General features: G+C 39.4%; 1 protein-coding gene and 1 pseudogene across 4 annotated transcripts in view; one reads left to right on the top strand and one right to left on the bottom strand.

The window, feature by feature from the left end:
- Nucleotides 1-19618, top strand: part of DOCK4 (dedicator of cytokinesis 4) — a 397340-nt gene that overhangs the window by 247452 nt on the left and 130270 nt on the right. For all 4 annotated transcript variants that reach the window (XM_038397445.2, XM_038397456.2, XM_038397428.2 and 1 more), the window contains exons 15-23: nt 181-343; nt 1569-1675; nt 2945-3101; nt 7101-7198; nt 7320-7403; nt 7536-7636; nt 9374-9455; nt 10411-10581; nt 12369-12561. In XM_038397445.2, the coding sequence (XP_038253373.1) occupies nt 181-343; nt 1569-1675; nt 2945-3101; nt 7101-7198; nt 7320-7403; nt 7536-7636; nt 9374-9455; nt 10411-10581; nt 12369-12561 (1156 nt within the window). The remainder of the gene's footprint in view (nt 1-180; nt 344-1568; nt 1676-2944; nt 3102-7100; nt 7199-7319; nt 7404-7535; nt 7637-9373; nt 9456-10410; nt 10582-12368; nt 12562-19618) is intronic.
- LOC119861075 lies at nt 4449-6316 on the bottom strand (annotated as a pseudogene).

The following is a 19618-nucleotide window of genomic DNA, read 5'->3' as shown; positions in this document are numbered from 1 at the left end:
GGGAATACACAATTGCATTCCCCATGAATGCAGGGACATAGTATTACAAGAGAGAACAAGTTTATTTTAGATTATTCTGAAGATCGTGGAGCCTGGAGAACACCAATTTCAGGGCTGTTCTCATGTCAGTTTATAGTTAATCCATCTTTAAACCTTTAACCCAGTTGTTTTCTTCATTAGGATTTTATCTCCTTTGGCTCTGGAGAGCCGCCAGCTAGCAAGTTCCATTCCTTTGTGCTTTATCACAACAACAGTCCCAGATGGGCTGAGCTGCTGAAACTTCCTATTCCTGTGGATAAATTCAGGGGAGCACACATCCGCTTTGAATTTCGGCATTGTTCTAGTAAGCGTTGTTCATGATTTATTGTAGTGCTTTGTGTTACAGTTGCATTAGGGTATTGAATTTCATAACGTCTAAACAGCGGAGAGACATGGGGTAAATGTTCTTTACCTATAAAGCTTCATGACAGAACTTTTCAGATTTTGCAGTCTGCTTTGGTGAAATAGGAAAAAAATTTAATACCTTGAGAAACTGACTTCATTTTATTAAATGGAAAAATGCAACATGAAGGATGCAAATTTGAATACAAATTCAGGACATACAAAATCCAATCCCAGAATTAACTTGGCCAATTGCATAATGATATTTGTTCACTTAGACATGTTGCAGTCTAACCTTGTAAGAGAAAGTATTGCATATACCTGTAGTGTAGCCATGATAATGTTGTTATTGGAGGTGGACATTTTCTGACTTTCTGGTTTTTATATGACATTAGTAATAAAAAAAAAACACTCAGGGCTAAAACACAAGGCATACGCACAGTTTGTAAAAACTTTGAGCTGCAAAGCTCAGGTGTGGATCTCAGCTTCCCTAGAATCTCAGGATGTTGCGTCCAAGGTTTTGAATTGGGCCCATCTGCAGTAAATTACATCAAAGAAATTACAGGTTCATCGCATATCCTCGAAGTAACTTTTTGGAATTTGGCAAAAACAACACACTTATAACCTTAGGAAGGGGATTTATTTCATAAACAAACATGAAACGAGACATAAGCTGTGCTGGTGCTAACTAGATGTAAATGGATACTAAATATACACATTCACGCATTGGATTATTTTCAGTTGCTGTTTTTAAGGGCTTTTCTTCCCTGCAACGGTTAGCGTAAATGCACTCAAGTTACTCCACTCTACTAGCCTAGCTCAAGTGAGAATAACCATACTGGGAAACAACACAGAAGCTACACAGAATGATTGCATTAGCAGTTGATGAGTTGTTGTAACTGGAGCTGCCGCATCTCTATAGCTATAGCACTATTAGCAGAGTGTCAGCAGCACTTAATCCTCAACGACCCCCTTTTTCCACCCCCTTACTCCTCCTAACTGGCCAGCTAGCTGAAGTTTAAAGAACCACTTAACACAAGCTAGAGATTTGTATGTGTGGACAGGAGTTGGGTTGGGGCAACACTCAGGTTATACCTCAAGCTAACAGTGCAGTAAAGAAAAATGCTACGCCATACAGTATAAACCTAAGTCCAGAATGTGAGTGATTTATTTATATATGTTTTCAGCAAAAGAAAAGGGTGAGAAGAAGTTGTTTGGCTTTTCTTTCATGCCCCTGATTCAAGAAAATGGGAGAACATTGCCAGATGGCACTCATGAACTCATTGTGCACAAGGTAATATCGGTCAGAAATCATTCTGTGATTCCTCTGAAAAGTACTCCAAATGCCCACAGGCATTAAACAAAAAAAGACTGAACTGATAGCAAATGAGTGATAGTCTTATTGTTAAAATGTCCTCTCAACATTCTGTTTATAATTGCAGTTGAACCTAGTTATGTATTTCAGTGCTGCATGTACTGTAAAGTCACAGTATCTCAGAATGTAGATTTGAAGAAAACCTCAGTTGCATAAAGAATTCCATAAAGCTAAAAATTGTCACAATGTAAAAATGATAGCCACTTTTGGAATATATTTGACCAGGTTGACCCCTCCAGGGCCTGCTATTCTGCAGCAGATGTGCTATGTGAGGTCTGTTTAAATTTTTTCATTCAAATGTGCATTCAAGATTTTATCTCTGTTGAGATGGAATTTGATCTACTCCTAATAAATAAAACAACTTGCAATATGTAGGTGCTGCTCTATTCAAAAAACTGTGGAGACTGATTAGTGTTTTACACCAGATGTGTGGGTACCATCTAAACGCACAGATCCAATGAGGATTTTCCCATCTATAACAAGAGCTACACATGAAAGCTCTTGTATAGGCAAACATTCTTGTTATGCTGAGATGCAAACTTAAAATTATTTCTAACTTTGCTATTTGAAAACTCTATTCATTTTTAATTATGCAACAGACAGACTCATCTTGTCCAGAGTTGAGCCTGCTCTGGAGCCTGTCAGTGACTGAGAAGGCCAGAGACAGACTCTGCTGAAGAGAAGACATAAAGACTTGTAAAAACTTTTTGTTGTGTTAGACTCTAGTACCAATAACATACTAGATGTTTAAGTATATTGTTGAAATAGGATGGTTTAAAATATCAGGTGCTCAGTTTTTCTGCTGTTTTTCTGTGCATTTATAATGCAAATCTAATCTTTGGACATTTGAGCTGTTCTTATAAATGTTTAAATATCTTTAAGAGACCTGTCTGGTTGGTTCATAATTTATTCAATGATTTGTATGTGCATTATTTTAAGTTGTGTGTTTTGAGAAGTGCTTGATGAAAGATTGTAGGGTATCTATATATAATAAAGCAGTCATCAACAAAGACAATGCAACATTTTGCATGTAAAGTTTTTGAAACAAAAAAATACCGTTTCTAAGAGATTTGGCTTGTTGCAATGCAGTTTGGGTGAGAGCCTCCACTAGTGAGAATTATCATAGCTCCATTGACTTCAACAGAGTTACCACAGTTTGCAATGATTTTAACTTGGTTATTTTCACAGTGTGAAGAAAACACAAACCTTCAGGATTCTAGTCGCTACCTCAAACTCCCATTTTCAAAGGGAATTCTCCTAGGGAATAACCACCAAGCAATAAAAATCACTAAAGAGTCTTTCTGGATTACGTCTTTTCTCTGCTCCACGAAACTCACGCAAAATGGTAGGATGATATGTTGATTATTTAAACATGATGATCTCAAGTGAATTTGATGGGTGGACTTTTCAACACCAAACGGACACTAAAGCACTCGTGTTATGACATAAAAGATAGCTGATGCTCTCCTTGGGGCTTTAAAAAAAACATATTTTTTCCTTACTTTTAATGACCGGATGGAAACAAATGGTACATGGTGAACCATTGATTTTATGCAGTTCAAGGATGATTTTAAATGAACATAATATTGGAATTACATACGTTATTTTTAGAATGAGTCATCAAAACCCAGCTGCTTTGAAAAATCTCTTAATCTGTCAATTTTTTAAAACATGCTTATTGTAGGCTTCAGGGTAAAGCAGTTTTTATTTATTTGGATGGTTATTGCTTTTCTGATATGACATTGCTTTCCCCTCCTTTTTAAGTCAATGATCATTTAGCAAGTTATGATTAATTAAAATAACCTTATATTCCTGATAGTGTTGTGAATATAACAGGCATACAGGAAGATTTGTGTTTTGAGTTCTTCCACTATACCACATAAGATTCTTGGCTTGGTTCCTGTATGCCTAATAGTACAATTCATGATGGCAAGGAAGTGTGGCAGAATACCTTCTTCATCTCGCCACACTTAGCGTTTCCCCTTCTGGCGATGGTGGGCCTGGGGTAATCAGCCCCACTCAGGCAGGGTTTACCTTCCCCCTTCGGTTCTCCCTTGGTCGTATTTTCAGGGTAGGACTGAGGGTTGTCCTAAGGGGTTATCCTCCACCAAACAAAAAAGGAAACAGACTCAAAAACAAACAAACAAAACCCAGGGTGGGTACCTTTCGTTGTCTCCTAACTGGTGCAGGGTGTCACCCTGTTGGTTGCTCTGGGGTGTCAGTCCTTTTCCTGGCAGGCACTCAGATTTGGCTCTTCCCCCTATGGAAAGGAGCACGGTCTCTCACCCTGGAGATGCTTATTTCCCTATTGCCACTAGCCTGTCAGCAGCTTCTCTCTCTCTTCCCCCTTTCTCTCACCAGAGGAGGGGTTTTTAAAGGCCTCAGGCAGCCTTAATTGGAATCAGGTGTCTCTCATTGACCTGAGGCAATGTCTCAGCTAGTAGGGAAGAGGGCCTTTAACATTCTGGGGCTAATGTATCTACCTTCTAGCACCCTCTTGCAGCCATCCATCCTGATTTTGTCAGAGAAACTACTCACAAACAACCAGATCTTTTCTTCTCATAAATATTCTTTATGTACACTTGAGACTGTTCTTTGATATCCTCTTTTGTTTTTGTGTTGTGTTTTGTTTTTGTGTTTAGTGTTTTGGTTTTATTATTAGTTTTTGTTTTGAGTGCTCTGAAACCAGTTATTACAGCCAGTTTTGTAGAGGTGCTGTGGTTTCCCCATGGTGCCTGTTCTGACAGTTGGTGTTCTGCAGGAACACCAGGAAGTCAATGACGAGTTGAATGCTGTAGATTAGCTAGTCCTCAGTCGTTTTTACATGTCCCACAGCCTTTTTCATTTGAAATTTGATAGTAGACATAACTTCATTGACCTTGGCCACCATGTTCTCAATGTGAACGAGGAGAAAGAGGAGGAGCTTTATCAGCTTTGTTCAGACCTAGACCTGGATACGAGGAATCTGTTAGATCAGTGACTCTGAAGCCAGGAAGGCAACATACTTTTTTAGCCAGCTTTTTCACTAGCTTCTTTTTCTTGTTGAGTTTCTTCAGAGCCTCTGTGTTTGTGAGGGATGTTGACCGCTTTGGCCTTATCACAATGTTGCTGGTCTCCTAGCACACAGACTGAGAATTTAGGACATGGGTAGACTTAGGCCTGACTTTACCAGAGAAACACTTATCCTTCTTTCAGAGTAGCAGCCGTGTTAGTTATTTGCAAAAAGAAAAGGAGTACTTATGGCACCTTAGAGACTAACAAATTTATTTGAGCATAAGCTTTCGTGAGCCACAGCTCACTTCATCGGATGCATCCGATGAAGTGAGCTGTAGCTCACGAAAGCTTATGCTCAAATAAATTTGTTAGTCTCTAAGGTACCACAAGTACTTATCCTTCTGTGGGTCATAGTTTTTTTAGATTGATCTGCAAATCTACAGTTTCCAAGAACTTGCGTGGTTTCACTTGAGTCCCTTTGCAAGACCTCCCTCAATGCTTTGTGGAGGGTGTTGCTGTAAAGCTTCTCTCTCCCAAGTATCTTCTTTAGGGAGGTTCATATTGTGAGTTTCCAGCCCCTCATTCTGAATAAACAAAAAAATGCTTAGGAAACGAATGCAAAGGACGTGGATATTTGGTCATGTGAGCATTAACTCTGTTGGGATTCTGCATGTGTATTAAAAATAGTTCACAAAATTTAAATTATACATAGATTTATTTTTATCCAGCAAACAACTGTATCAAATTAACTAGTTCAGACTTTACTAAGTAGGTCTGTTTGTTTGTTTGTTTGTTTTTCAAAGTTATGAGAGAGCCAGATGTGCCTAGACACAAAGGGTATCTACCCTGTCTGTAAATAGGAGGTGAGGACATTTTAGCCAATTGGCCTGCATTCAGTACTGATGCTCACTACCCATTGAAATGAGCACAAAGAAGCAGCTGTTCCACAGTGAAAGGACATGTGATATTAGCGTGTGTGTATTTCAAGTGATGGACCTGTACTTAAAATTAGTCTATCCATATTCCAACAAACAACATTCAATATCTGATGATAATTAATAAGAAAACGGGAGTGAGTGTACTTGGGAGATTCTGAAATTCCCAGAACTGAACTTTTCAGAATATTATACATACTATATATGGGAATTTCATATTTCATTTGGGAGAATAGTAGGCCACATGACTTCCATCACAAGAAAACTTTAGAATTTATGGGAGAAGGACAGAAAGTTAATCCCAAATGCTTTCCTTATAAAAATGATCATAAACCTTTTTTTTTAAACTCAAGAAGTTAGATCAAAACCATTGCTCGTAGTGCCAACGGGTTTTTTTTTTAAACTAACAAATCAGCTCATGTTTAAAGAATAGGCCTGTGAAATGTGAGTTTTTCTCTCCTCTTGGGTGTAATTTTTTTTCACCACCACTGACCTTTTTTCCTGTTCAAACTTCCATTTTCCTGAAGGGTTTGTTATATTCCCATATCTCTGTTGAGAACTGTTTCATTTTCTGGTTTCTCTTGACATGTGAAAGTGGTTGTCTCTTTTCCCGGTCACCTGGGATTCTCATACTTCATATTGTTCTTGTACTCAATTCATTTCATTTATACTTGAACTATTCTCTAGTTGTATTTTGCTCCTTAAATGATTTCTTTGAAGTGAACGTCTTAGAGTTGCAGTTGCATTACAAATCCTTTGTAATGAGAATCAACCCTCCATCCATCTAGTTCCTTCAGAAAAAAAGTGAAAATAAATATTTTTCCTATTACATCTTTAGTCAGTCTCACTACTTGATGAGTCAAAGATGATCCACGAATCAAGTTACATTGCTAGTTGCGCCATCCAAAAGTTGCATTTAATCAAAGATATGGTGCATAGTTGTTTGAAGAAGAAAGGAGTAAGGAGAGAGCTGCAGTCTGGCATTGGTCCTTATATGCATGCAGAGTTCCATTGAATTCTGCATGGGGGCTTAAGGGTTCACCTGCATGGATCCCTGCTGCACCCTCTGACTTGAAGTGGTTTCCATCATACACAGGGTTTACAGTTTGGTTCAATGGCTCTCAGCACCTCCCCTATACAAATTGTTCCAACACCCCTGTCCCTTTGTGGAATGGGGTCCTGAGGCTTGCCTTAATCAAGCATGATCTCTTCGACAAGTGTTCTTCAGAATTATTAAGGGAGCAATTTCAAGTTGTGGGTGAACAAGCTGGCCAGATCATGTTACTGCAGACCATAGACAGTTCCCTTATGAGATGATGCAAGGTCAGTTTTCATATATGGGTTGCAACTGAAGAATTTTAAAATCTAAAGTGCTGGCATTCTTTCAGCTTTAATCTTAAGTGTATTTTTTGCAGGAGATATGCTTGATCTTCTTAAGTGGAGAGCGCACCCAGATAAAATAGCAGGTTGCCTCACAAAATTAAAAGACATTGATGGTTCAGAAATAGTAAAGGTATATATTGTTCTTTCCTTGTTTCCTTTGCAATTAACCAATGTAAGAAAAATAATTTCTTTACATCTTACAAAGAAGTATATTTGATCATAAATTCTTGTTGTTATTCCTCCACTTATAGTTTCTTCAAGACACACTGGATACTTTATTTGGCATTTTAGATGAAAATTCCCAAAAATATGGGTCAAAAGTATTTGATTCTTTGGTAAGTTGTACTTTATGGTTCTGCATAACCATGCTTACAATAAAGATACTTGATAATTTTGAAATAAGATTGTATCACTTTTAAGAAATGAGAAAAGGGCATTACAATTTTTCTTTTTCCTTTTTTCTTTAGGTTCACATAATAAATTTGCTGCAGGACAGCAAGTTTCATCATTTTAAGCCAGTAATGGACACTTACATTGAAAGTCATTTTGCAGGTGCACTTGCATACAGGTAAGGTCCTAACTTTTTGTAACTGTTTGGAATTTTGACAATTATAGGTACTAAGCAGAGCCAGCCATAAAATTAAATTAATAAATGTGTTGAAATTAATTTCTTCTGATACTATATTTTAATCTCCAAAACAAAGTCCAATAATAGCTGAAATAATTTTAAATGATCAGAGAAATGACTTCCTTCAGTTCTAATATTGGAATAAGAACTAGATTTTGAATAATCTTCTATCTTTAACTTGAGCATAATGGGTGAAAACCAGATATTGATCTTGGATTTGAACATCAAGTAAAAATAAATAAAGAAATTGCATTCCTCTTTATGTAACTTGCCACCACACTATGGCAAGCTAGAGCTTAAAACTAGAGCCAATTGAAATTTTTAAATGTTACATTTCAAAAATCTTGGGGAAAATTTTGCAAAATATTCTGTCCGTCTCTCACCCTTCTGCTCCCCTCAACCAGCTCAACTTAAAACCCACTTTTTCCCCCAAACTTTTCCAATGCTGATCTCACCAGTGGTGTCCTTTTATTCAGGCCCACCTGAAATGTGGCAATTGGTGTCTGGCTTTTTTGGACTGTAAATTCTAATAACCTTATTATTCATGTCATGATGAACCACAGCCACCTGGAGGATATTGTATGGCTATATAACTGTTTAGGGCACGAAGTGAAGATCATGGTGCGGATTCTGCAAAGACTTACATACATGTTTAAGTTTATGCCCTGAAAAGTCCAACTGACTTCAGTGGAACTACCCACAGTACTTTTAAAGTTAAATATGTGCATGGGTCTTTGCAGGATCAGGTCTTTGTACTATATCCAACTGAAGATTCTTAGGTATTCAGAATGCAAGCATCCACACTGAAATTTGGCCCGGACGCTATGGCTCATAGCCCTACTATTGTGAAAAATACCATGGGATCTTTAATGACTGTAAATGGTTAGGAGGACATTTCTTATACATCTAAAATCAAGAGAGACTGCTTTTAGCAGTGCAGTACCCCTACCGTCATGGTGTTCTACTCCTTCTGAGTATACAGTACTGAATCATGAACATCACTTATTTCCATACTCTGCTTAGTCATTGTTGATTTACCATCTAAGGGTTTGTCTACACTTACTGGGGGGTCAACACACGACGATGGATGCATCAATATAGCATAGTGTGGACCCCACAGAAAGTAGATCTAAGTATGTTGACTTCAGCTATGTTGTTCACGTAGCTGAAGTTGCGTAACTTAGATCGATCTCCCCCCTAATGTAGACAAGGCCTAAGTACTGCTCAGGTCCAATGCTGCTTAGTTTTTGTGATCTAATGAGATCACAATCCAAAATCACATGACTACAGGGAGAAGCAGAGACTATTTTAAATGCAAATTGATTTGTTCTTATGCATTAAATGAGTTTTTGCATCTTTATCAAAAGCTATGTAAGTGTTTATACTTAATACTACAGTCAAATTGTTCATTAACAATCAGATGACTTTGTAGCAGATCTACAATTAAGTGAAAGTTTGGTCCTGTAATTATGTCAATAGACTGCATTTTCAAGTTGAGCAAACTGGTAATTGCTGGAAGAAGACACCTTGTGTTACCGAAACTTTTTTTGTGTTTATTTTATGAAAGCTATTTGTTCACATTTCAAATCCTAAATTAGTATAGTCCATACTAAGAAATTTGTTAAATAACACTTTCCACGCTTCTGCACTGTAATCATTTTCCTTTTTATGTTCTAGAGATCTTATAAAAGTACTTAAGTGGCATGTTGATCGAGTAACAGACATGGAGATACAAGAGCATATCCATGAAGTGTTAAAGGTAATAGAAATCATCAGAGACAATAACATACCTGACCAGTGCATTTGTAGAGCAGCACTAATTTAAATCAATTGATTTCACATGAATTGTATGTATGAGCGGTAGAATTACAAAACCTGTTCAGTGTACTCACACACCTGTTGGGTACAATCAGTCAGTTTATTCGCCCTTAATTGTGAAAAGAGTTGATTCATGGTGTTGACTCCAGTAGAATTAGGGAACTGAGGACTCCTTTGTTGATTGCAATACGGATAGTGGTTGGTTTCAAGAAACCTTATGTAGATTACACATGTGGTAATTAAGTCTGTGATAAAATAGAAGACTCCTGTGACCAGAAATAGCAATTTAATGAGACAGTCCTTATGTCCCAGACAGTTCTATTAAAACTGGAGTTTTGGTTTGATTTCAGTCCACCCAAGTTACCATCAGTCACCCTTTCTATTCCTTTTCGCTGCCTCTCTGTCGTCCATTTCCCTCCTCACTTGCAGCTGTTTGGATAAGGTCTCACCTCACCTCTTACTTGTAGTTGAACATTGTGTTATATTATCAATCTACTTAGTATATATTCCAGCAATCTGCAACTTAAGATCAGCTTGTTTTGTCTCTCATGTTGCCTCATTCTCTGGTTATTGTTAAGAGGAAAGACTTTTTTTTAAATGGGAAAACAAATAACTAAATTTCCTAGTCCTCAGTGCCACCTCTTGATGAGCTCCCTGGTGTATAGATTTTATTAAAGGAAAAAGAGTAAAAAATGTTGAGAGGCCTTATTAAAAGATTGGCAGTAAATTGCTGCTAATAAGATTAAAAACTTTCCAGAATTAAATGGCATGTTCTCCATACTGACAAGTGCTATAAATAGGTTTGAATTATATAATTTCGCTATGTTTTATATTTTCTAATTTTAAAGAAGAATGAGTTTAATATGATTCAGGATCTTGTGTTTTGACATTTGTAGGCACAAGAATACATCTTTAAATATATAGTTCAGTCTCGGAGGCTGTTCTCACTTGCCACTGGTGGACAAAATGAGGAAGAATTCCGCTGCTGTATTCAAGAGCTGCTTATGTCAATACGATTTTTCCTTTCCCAAGAGAGCAAAGGGGCTAGCGCTTTAACTCAATCACAAGTAAGTATCATAGTTTGCTGTGTTGGATTATCATTACCAATATTCAATGGGAAAATGTGTGTGCACGTGTGTTTGTTACACAGAAGGTCAAATTCATGTTGTCTGTAGTAAATTGATAGTTCCAGTTTATGCTTGAACCGGTTGTGGTTTATAACGGAAATTTTCGGTACCTCCAACTTCTGAATAGCAGAACTAGGGTTACCTTAGCCAGACTGTTTTGTTCTGAATTGGAAAAGGATTGTGGTCTGTTAATACTTGCTTCAATGGTTAGAAGAAATCATAACTGCAAAACAGAAATTGAATGGTGTCTCCACATGATTTTGAGTATTCAGTGTTGCATCATTGCCCAGCTTGTTTAAGCACCTTGAAACCTGATCTCTTGAACCCGCAAAAAGATTTCTCACTTTTAAAGATTTAATATAATAATCTTGCTAATGTGCACATTGTGCTTAAATCAGATTCTTAAGTTATACTGGGCCTATTAAAATTGACCAAAACACAATTGGTCAAAACACATTGAGAACAACTCTATAAATCCAAAATTTTATACAATGACAGAGCTCTCACTTTGGAGGAAAATATTGGACGCTAGGTATCTTCAGAAAATGTTTGAGTGCATCCCCAGCCCACTCCATGACATATTCTCCTGACCAAAAATCTGCTTTTCCATGATAGTTCATCCCTTTGAGCTGCACAGAAAACTATGACAGGTTTCAGAGTAGCAGCCGTGTTAGTCTGTATTCGCAAAAAGAAAAGGAGTGCATCCAATGAAGTGAGCTGTAGCTCACGAAAGCTTATGCTCTAATAAATTTGTTAGTCTCTAAGGTGCCACAAGTACTCCTTTTCTTTTTACAGAAAACTATGTTTCAGGAAAAGACAAAATTAGTAGGCAAAGAGCAGAGAGATGATTAGGCCAAATTCTTCCATCAGATCTCATATGAGCAGCTTAACTGAAGTATTTTGGGCAAAATCATATAAATGAGCAACTCTGGGATTTTCCCACATCCCAAGTAGTATCTTTAACCCTCCAGCTGTTTACATCATCCATACTGGGATCAATACTAAAAGGAGACGAGGATTGGCTAGAATAAGTGATTTTCATTTCAATGAAGTAGGGTAAGAAAGGTAGAAGAAAAGATACTCCAAATTGTAACTATCTTTATGTAACATAACTTTATTTTTCTTCAGTATTTCTTGTTTATCTTCCAAACCCATTTCTTTCTCCAATGAACTACTAGCTCTATTTTTAGATTTCAAAGTGCTGTTTCCATCCAAAATAACCTCTTTAAATACTGGAAAAAAATAAGAGAGACACTGTTGTATTCCTTACCTAGAGGAACCTCAGTGTCACCTGTTCGTGGCATCTGCCAGTTTCTGTTGTCCTTGTGAGCAAATAATCTAGTCTTTCTTGTGGCTCGTGTGAAGCCTGTAAGTGATAAAGTATCTGTAATCAAAGTTCAGTTGTTTTATTTGATAAAAGTTGAGATGTTCATGAGAGAGAAAAACAAAAAAGCCTTAAATAATAGGCTGAATCGTGTTTTAAAAGGAAATAAATATCTAGCTTTAAATCTGAGTAACGTAAGGATATTTCTTCTGAAAATCTAACAAATTGATTTGAATGTTTCAAATCTGTATCACATTTTATAACTTGAAATTGAAACATGAAAATAGGTTTCCATGACTGCTAAAAGTGTGTGATGCTCTTGTCACTGGTCATTCTGTAAATGTTGAAAATTTCAAGTGTGTTTTTATGTATTTAATTGGTATTTTTTAACCCTTTTCTTTAGGCTGTTTTTCTCTACTCCTTCCCCGCTGTATATTCTGAGCTGCTGAAGCTCTTTGATGTGCGAGAGGTGGCAAACTTGGTGCATGATACTCTGGGCAGCTTGCCAACCATCATGCATGTGGATGAATCCCTTCAAGCAGTTAAACTGCAGTGCATTGGTAAAACAGTGGAAAGTCAACTATACACTCATCCAGGTAAGGTGATAACATCCTGAACTGCGTGCAGTCAGAAAAGCCTTAATGACGTCTCACATGCACAGGTCAATAGAGGCGGGGTAAAAAACAGGTTTCATAGTCCTGTTTCTTGAAAGTTACAATTCCCAAAGCATTGTTTTGCAAAGACAGTTACACTAAAAAAGTCGTCTATTTTACACAGTATGGTTAGTAAGATTCCAGTTGTAAAACATGAGACTAGTAATGGCCAAAGCTGTGGTTTTGTTTGAATCATGAGCTAGTGTTGGATAGGTGTAGGCATGTGGAGTTTTTGTTACATTTTTAGCTCCACTAATGTGTCTTTTTGTGCAAGTTATAAACTTTTTTTATCTTAATGGGAAGTCTCGGAGTCTAATTCTTACACACCCATAAAAGAGTTTTGTCTCTCTAAGTATTGCAGGTTCAGAATCTATGATCCTCTATTGCCCTACACCATTTTTATGCTGTTGAGTCTCCACTGAGATGAATGGAGTCACGACAACATAAAACTGTAGTAACTACCTATATCTGTGGTGCCAGAGTATCTATGTAATAGAAAAATCAGAGGTTTGTAGAAAGAGCAGACTTAGCACTGGAAGCAGTAGTTTATGAGAATGGAACACAACCGCTTCCTTATTCATACTGCAATTTCTTCTTGTACATTGTGAAAGTGGCCAACTCTCAGAGTCTGATCCTCCAGCAGCCCCGTAGCTCCTTGTCTGCTTTGGACCACTTCAATAATGCAAACCAGATAGAAATCTAGCAGATCCAGCTACTTGGGGACCCTCTTAATGTAAGAAGTATGTCACAAGTAGGGCCAGAATATTGCTGTGTTCTATCTATCCCTGGACACCATAATTGGACTGCTTTAAGTTACACTCATGGATGAATCAACTCCAGTGTCCCTGAATGCAGAGGGGCTTAAAAACACCTTTGTCAGGGTATACTCTACCCCCTTCTCCCTTTGGCTGTTCCGAGCAGAGCTCTGCTGCAGTGAGAATTTGGCCTATTATTTTATGTACATGGGAAGGACTGAATATGTGTATTTTTGGCTGCATCCTAGCCAGAGAGACTTAATCTATCTCTCTTTATTAGTACAAAGTTGAGATGACAATGATACTGACTTGTAACACAGCAAACTTTGGAAAGGCAAAACAAATGGAAGAAGTGGTAATTGGAATTTTCAAATGCACCTCAGTGACTTAGGAGCACAAGCCCCATGAAAGATGAGTAGGTGTTTTTGAAAATCCCACACTTATAGTAATTTCATGATAAAAGAAAATTGGAACACCAACAAAAGTGGCAGAATATTTCAGAATGATCTGGGTAGAGTAGGAACATTAGTAGTTAGTGCCATGCTATTCAAAGTAGAGACATTAGAGTAATGAAGCCAGAACAAAAAACATAAAACACCAGAACATAATATATATTTTCAATGCTTTTGAGCTGCAAAACATAGGAGAAGCTTTTAGGACATTATTTTTAATAACCTTAGTACTTTAAGCACCATCCTTAAAAACGCTTAGGAAAACAAACAAATGAAACATAATTAGAGATGCTGGAACAGGTCCTAACCTATATACCTTCTGCTTTGCTTTGCTCAGGAGGTGCAAAGCAGCCAGAAAACCAGCCAATCTGACCCCCCACCCAATGGATTCTCCCAGTTTGCCATAGTGGTTTCTAGGTCTCCCCATTACGTGCCCTTGGTGGAAGGGGAGAGACCAGCAGATAATGGGTGTGGCTGGGCTATCCCTGTAGCTGCCAGAACAGACTTTAAGGAGCCTTTATAGCAATCTTGACATACCTTTGTAGCAATCTTAAGGCTGCTCTAACATACACCTTCCATTTTCCAGTCAGCTTAGAACATAAGAACAATCATACTGCATCAGATCAATAGTCCGTCTAGCCCAGTCTCCTGTTTTCTGACAGTGGAAAATGCCAGATGCTTCAGAGAGAATGAACAGAACAGGCAATCATCAAGCAATCCACCCGCTGTCATCCACATCCAGCTTCTGGCAGTCAGAGGCTAGGGGCACACAGAGCATCGGGTTGCATCCCTGCACATTTTGGCTAATAGCCATTGGTGGACCTATCTTCCAGGAACTTATTTAATTCTTTTTTGAACCCTGCTATACTTTTGGCCTTCCCGGGCAATGAGTTCCACAGGTTGACTGTGTGTTGTGTGAAGAAGTACTTATTTATTTTTGTTTTAAACCTGCTCCCTATTCATTTCATTGGGTGATCCCTGGTTCTTGTGTTTTGTGAAGGATTAATTAACACTTAGAATCATAGAATATCAGGGTTGGAAGGGACCTCAGGAGGTCATTTAGTCCAACCCCCTGCTCAAAGCAGGACCAATCTCAACTAAATCATCCCAGCCAGGGCTTTGTCAAGCCTGGTCTTAAAAACCTCAAAGGAAGGAGATTCCACCACCTCCTTAGGTAACGCATTCCAGTGCTTCACCACCCTCCTAGTGAAAAAGTTTTTCCTAATAGCCAACCTAAACCTCCCCCACTGCAACTTGAGACCATTACTCCTCGTTCTGTCATCTGCTACCACTGAGAACAGTCTAGATCCATCCCCTTTCAGGTAGTTGAAAGCAGCTATCAAATCCTCCCTCATTTTTCTCTTCTGCAGACTAAACAATCCCAGTTCCCTCAGCCTCTCCTCATAAGTCATGTGTTCCAGTCCCCTAATCATTTTTTTTGCCCTCCGTTGGACGTTTTCCAATTTTTCCACATTCTTCTTATAGTGTGGGGCACAAAACTAGACACAGAACTCCAGATAAGGCCTCACCAATGTCGAGTAGAGGGGAACGATCACGTCCCTCGATCTGCTGGCAATGCCCCTACTTATACATCCCAAAATGCCATTGGCCTTCTTGGCAACAATGACACACTGTTGACTCATATCCAGCTTCTCATCCACTGTAACCCCTAGGTCCTTTTCTGCAGAACTGCTGCCTAGCCATTCGGTCCCTAGTCTGTAGTGGTGCATGGGATTCTTCCATCCTAAGTGCAGGATTCTGCACTTGTCCTTGTTGAACCTCATCAGATTTCTTTTGGCCCAATCCTCTAATTTGTTTAGGGCCCTCTGTATCCTATCCCTGCCCTCCAGCGTATCTACCTCTCCTCTCAGTTTCGTGTCATCTGCAAACTTGCTGAGGGTGCAATCCACACCATCCTCCAGACCATTTATGAAGATATTGAACAAAACCTTCCCGAGGACCGACCCTTCGGGCACTCCACTTGATACCGGCTGCCAACTAGATGGAGCCATTGATCACTACCTGTTGATCCTGACAATCTAGCCAGCTTTCTATCCACGTTATCATCCATTCATCCAGCCCATACTTCTTTAACTTGCTGGCAAGAATATTGTGGGAGACCGTGTCAAAAGCTGTGCTAAAGTCAAGGAACAACACATCCACTGCCTTCCCCTCATCTACAGAGCCAGTTATCTCATCATAGAAGGCAATTAGATTAGTCAGGCATGACTTGCTCCTGGTGAATCCATGCTGACTGTTCCTAATCACTTTCCTCTCCTCTAAGTGCTTCAGAATTGATTCCTTGAGGACCTGCTCCATGATTTTTCCAGGGACTGAGGTGAGGCTGACTGGCCTGTAGTTCCCAGGATCCTCCTCCTTCCCTTTTTTAAAGATGGGCACTACATTAGCCTTTTTCCAATAGTCTGGGACCTCCCCCGATCACCATGAGTTTTCAAAGATAATGGCCAAGGCTCTGCAATCACATCCGCCAACTCCTTTAGCATTCTCAGATGCAGCACGTCTAGCCCGATGGACTTGTGCTCGTCCAGCTTTTCTAAATAGTCCCAAACCACTTCTTTCTCCACAGAGGGCTGGTCACCTCCTCCCCATGCTGTGCTGCCCAGTGCAGTAGTCTGGGAGCTGATCTTGTTCATGAACACAGAGGCAAAAAAAGCATTGAGTACATTAGCTTTTTCCACATCTTCTGTCACTAGGTTGCCTCCCTCATTCATTAAGGGGCCCACACTTTCCTTGACTTTCTTCTTGTTGCTAACATACCTGAAGAAACCCTTCTTGTTACTCTTAACATCTCTTGCTACCTGCAAGGTGTGATTTGGCCTTCCTGATTACACTTCTGCATGCCCGAGCAATATTTTTATACTCTTCCCTGGTCATTTGTCCAATTTTCCACTTCTTGTAAGCTTCTTTTTTGTGTTTAAGATCAGCAAGGATTTCACTGAGAAGCCAAGCTGGTTGCCTGCCATATTTACTGTTCTTTCTACACATCGGGATGGTTTGTCCCTGTAACCTCAATAAAGATTCTTTAAAATACAGCCATCTCTCCTGGATTCCTTTCCCCCTCATGTTATTCTCCCAGGGGATCCATCAGTTCCCTGAGGGAGTCAAAGTCTGCTTTTCTGAAGTCCAGGGTCCATATTCTGCTGCTCTCCTTTCTTCCTGGATCCTGAACTCAACCATCTCATGGTCACTGCCTCCCAGGTTCCCATCCACTTTTGCTTCCCCTACTAATTCTTCACGGTTTGTGAAGAATACAAGAATACATTTTTTTCTTCACGGTCTGCTACTGTTTGGCGCTACCATCTCTTCCAGTACTTATGAAGCTAATAGATTCATGACACAGACTCTAGGACTTAGCTGTGCCATGCCATCGTTCATGAGATCTTCCACTTTTGTCAGTGCAGCTGCTGCAATGGTCTAGCACTTCTGTTTTTTCCTTTTACACACACAGCTTTTACAGCTCACTTTGGGAAAGAAATGAGCCTCCTTGCTCCAGCTGAAGGTATGTGATTAGTGAGTATCAATCTTGGAGCCGCACATATTGGATCTTCCCTATCTCAGCATGGTGGAGTAGGTGAAGAAGGTAAAGCCCAAGGCCATCAGCAAGAAGAACGTATCAGGGTCTCTGAAGCTGTTTCAAGTTCAGATCTTCACGTAGCCATAAGAAGGGGTAAAGAGTATAGCTGGTACAGAGTGGACTGAGACCCATTAGGAGATGGTATGGACCAGCAGTTTTCAACCCACAATCCAATTAGCACATAGCTGTGGCCCAGCTCAGCTGTGTGCTAAAGGCTGTGGGTGTGCCTGGGATCCCAGGTTCCCAACTGCCCTGGGGGCGGGGTCCTGGGGAGAAGGACCCCACCACCACCTCGTGTGGGGGGTTGAGCTTCTAGCCGGCCCTGTGGGGTTGGGGGTCCAGGACTCCCTGCCAGCCCTGGGGTGTCGTGAGCTCCGGGGTCTGGGGCAGCCGCCTGGGCTGCACTGCACCGCCCTGCCACCCGGCCCCTGTGGCCCAGGATAATTTGTAATATATTGAAAACCACTGTATGGACCAAACAGGTCAGTTGTCAGCAGAAATCAGGCTACATTAGCAGGAACTGCCCCCTTGTGGAGAGATTCAGCAGGAGTAAGTCAAAGAACTCTTTCAAAAGTAAAGCTACCATCTTACTCAAGGAGAGTGTATCTAATGTCCCACCCCACCTTCTCATGTACGTGATTTACTCACAAGACAAAGAGTCTGGCATCCTCCGAAAAGAAGGAATTGGGCCCTTGATCTGACCTTCCCCGTTGTTTTCTCCCCAGCTGTGCCTCAGAGTAGGAAAGCCCTTTCAGTCCTAGGGAAAAAAATGTTTCAAACAAAGTCTTCATGTCTCCTACTTCACAGTTTACTGTTGGATGACTCTTTGGGGAGATACTGCAGCAAGTGGTTTGCTTTAAAAAAGAGAGAAATCTAAGCATTCTCCATGCACTCCAGATTAAACCTAATTGTGCTACAAGTCCTCACACAGAACCAAGCATCCTGTCAGCCTCTCAGCAAAGGTACGAGAGAAGAGACTCCACCATTCCGGAGGAAAATCATGGAATTGCAAGCCCAGAGGGAAACTTCATAGAGGCAGTAACTTCTCCTCTTCCCAACTGAAACTTTCAGCGTGACTGCAGTGGGTACTGCATTCAACCAGATATCCTCCTGGGATCCTGTAGACACTTGGCTCCACTATACATCAAACAGATGGGTACTGGAGATCCTGAAGTTGGGGTTCACCCTGGAGTTAGGCTTCTTGCCTCACATCTTCCTCATCACATCAGAAGTATCGAGAGACACAAGGATCTCCACAGGATGGTGCCTAAATAGATTCCTTTTCTTGCTTCCCTACATTCTATTTCTCTTTGGTGCTCATTGTATCATTACAGTCAGAAATTAGAGGACGACAAGGTACAGAATGGAAAATGTATTACCCAACTGTTTCCTTTTTGGGACTGATCTTTTCCCTCAATCCATCCCACTGTGGATAGGTTTATCTGAGATTACGCTGCCCATCAAAAGAGCATTAATTGTGTACATCATTATATTTGGTTGAAAACCTAAATAAATTTAGAGGTAAATCTTTCAGTTATGAAGTTTGTGATGAAATTTGAATATATCTATATCTTTGTAAGTACCTGAAAAAGAGCTCTCTGTAAGCTCAAAAGCTAACCTTTTTCATCAGCAAAAGTTGGTCCAATAAAAGATATTGCCTCACCCATCTTATCTCTCTAAGTACTTACCTGGCAAACAATCAAACACACTTTTGCAACCATCTGACTAATGCCCCTTCAATTCAAAAAAATCATTTTTCCCCCAACAGTGTTTCTTATTCTTCAACCTATCTAGTACAACTTTTAAAATGAAAATAATGTTTTATGAAAATTGTCAAATTGGAAATTGAAATGCTCTGTTTAGACAGACCAGAAATGTATGTATGTTTTTTTTTCAGAATTCCAGTGGGAATTTTTTTTCTTTTTGTGCAACTAAAGATTCCCACACAGTGCTTCCAATCTAATAAATGCAAAATTGAGTGTGTGCAAATGAAACTGCTTTAAAAAAAAGTGAATGGCTGCCTTGATTTTCATGCTCAAGCAGAAGGAAAAATAAAATACAAACAATGCATACTGAAAAGTTAATTGAATTTTTAAATTTCATTCAGTCTACAAGATCTAGGTTGTAATTAGTAATGTAGCAATGAACTAAAAATTCTGCACACAATATTTTAAAATTCTGCATATTTTATATATCAA

Source organism: Dermochelys coriacea, chromosome 1, assembly GCF_009764565.3.
Source record: "Dermochelys coriacea isolate rDerCor1 chromosome 1, rDerCor1.pri.v4, whole genome shotgun sequence".
Taxonomy (NCBI): Eukaryota; Metazoa; Chordata; order Testudines; family Dermochelyidae; genus Dermochelys; species Dermochelys coriacea.
The sequence above is the reverse complement of the archived record's forward strand: the minus strand, read 5'-3'. Positions and strand labels throughout refer to the sequence as shown.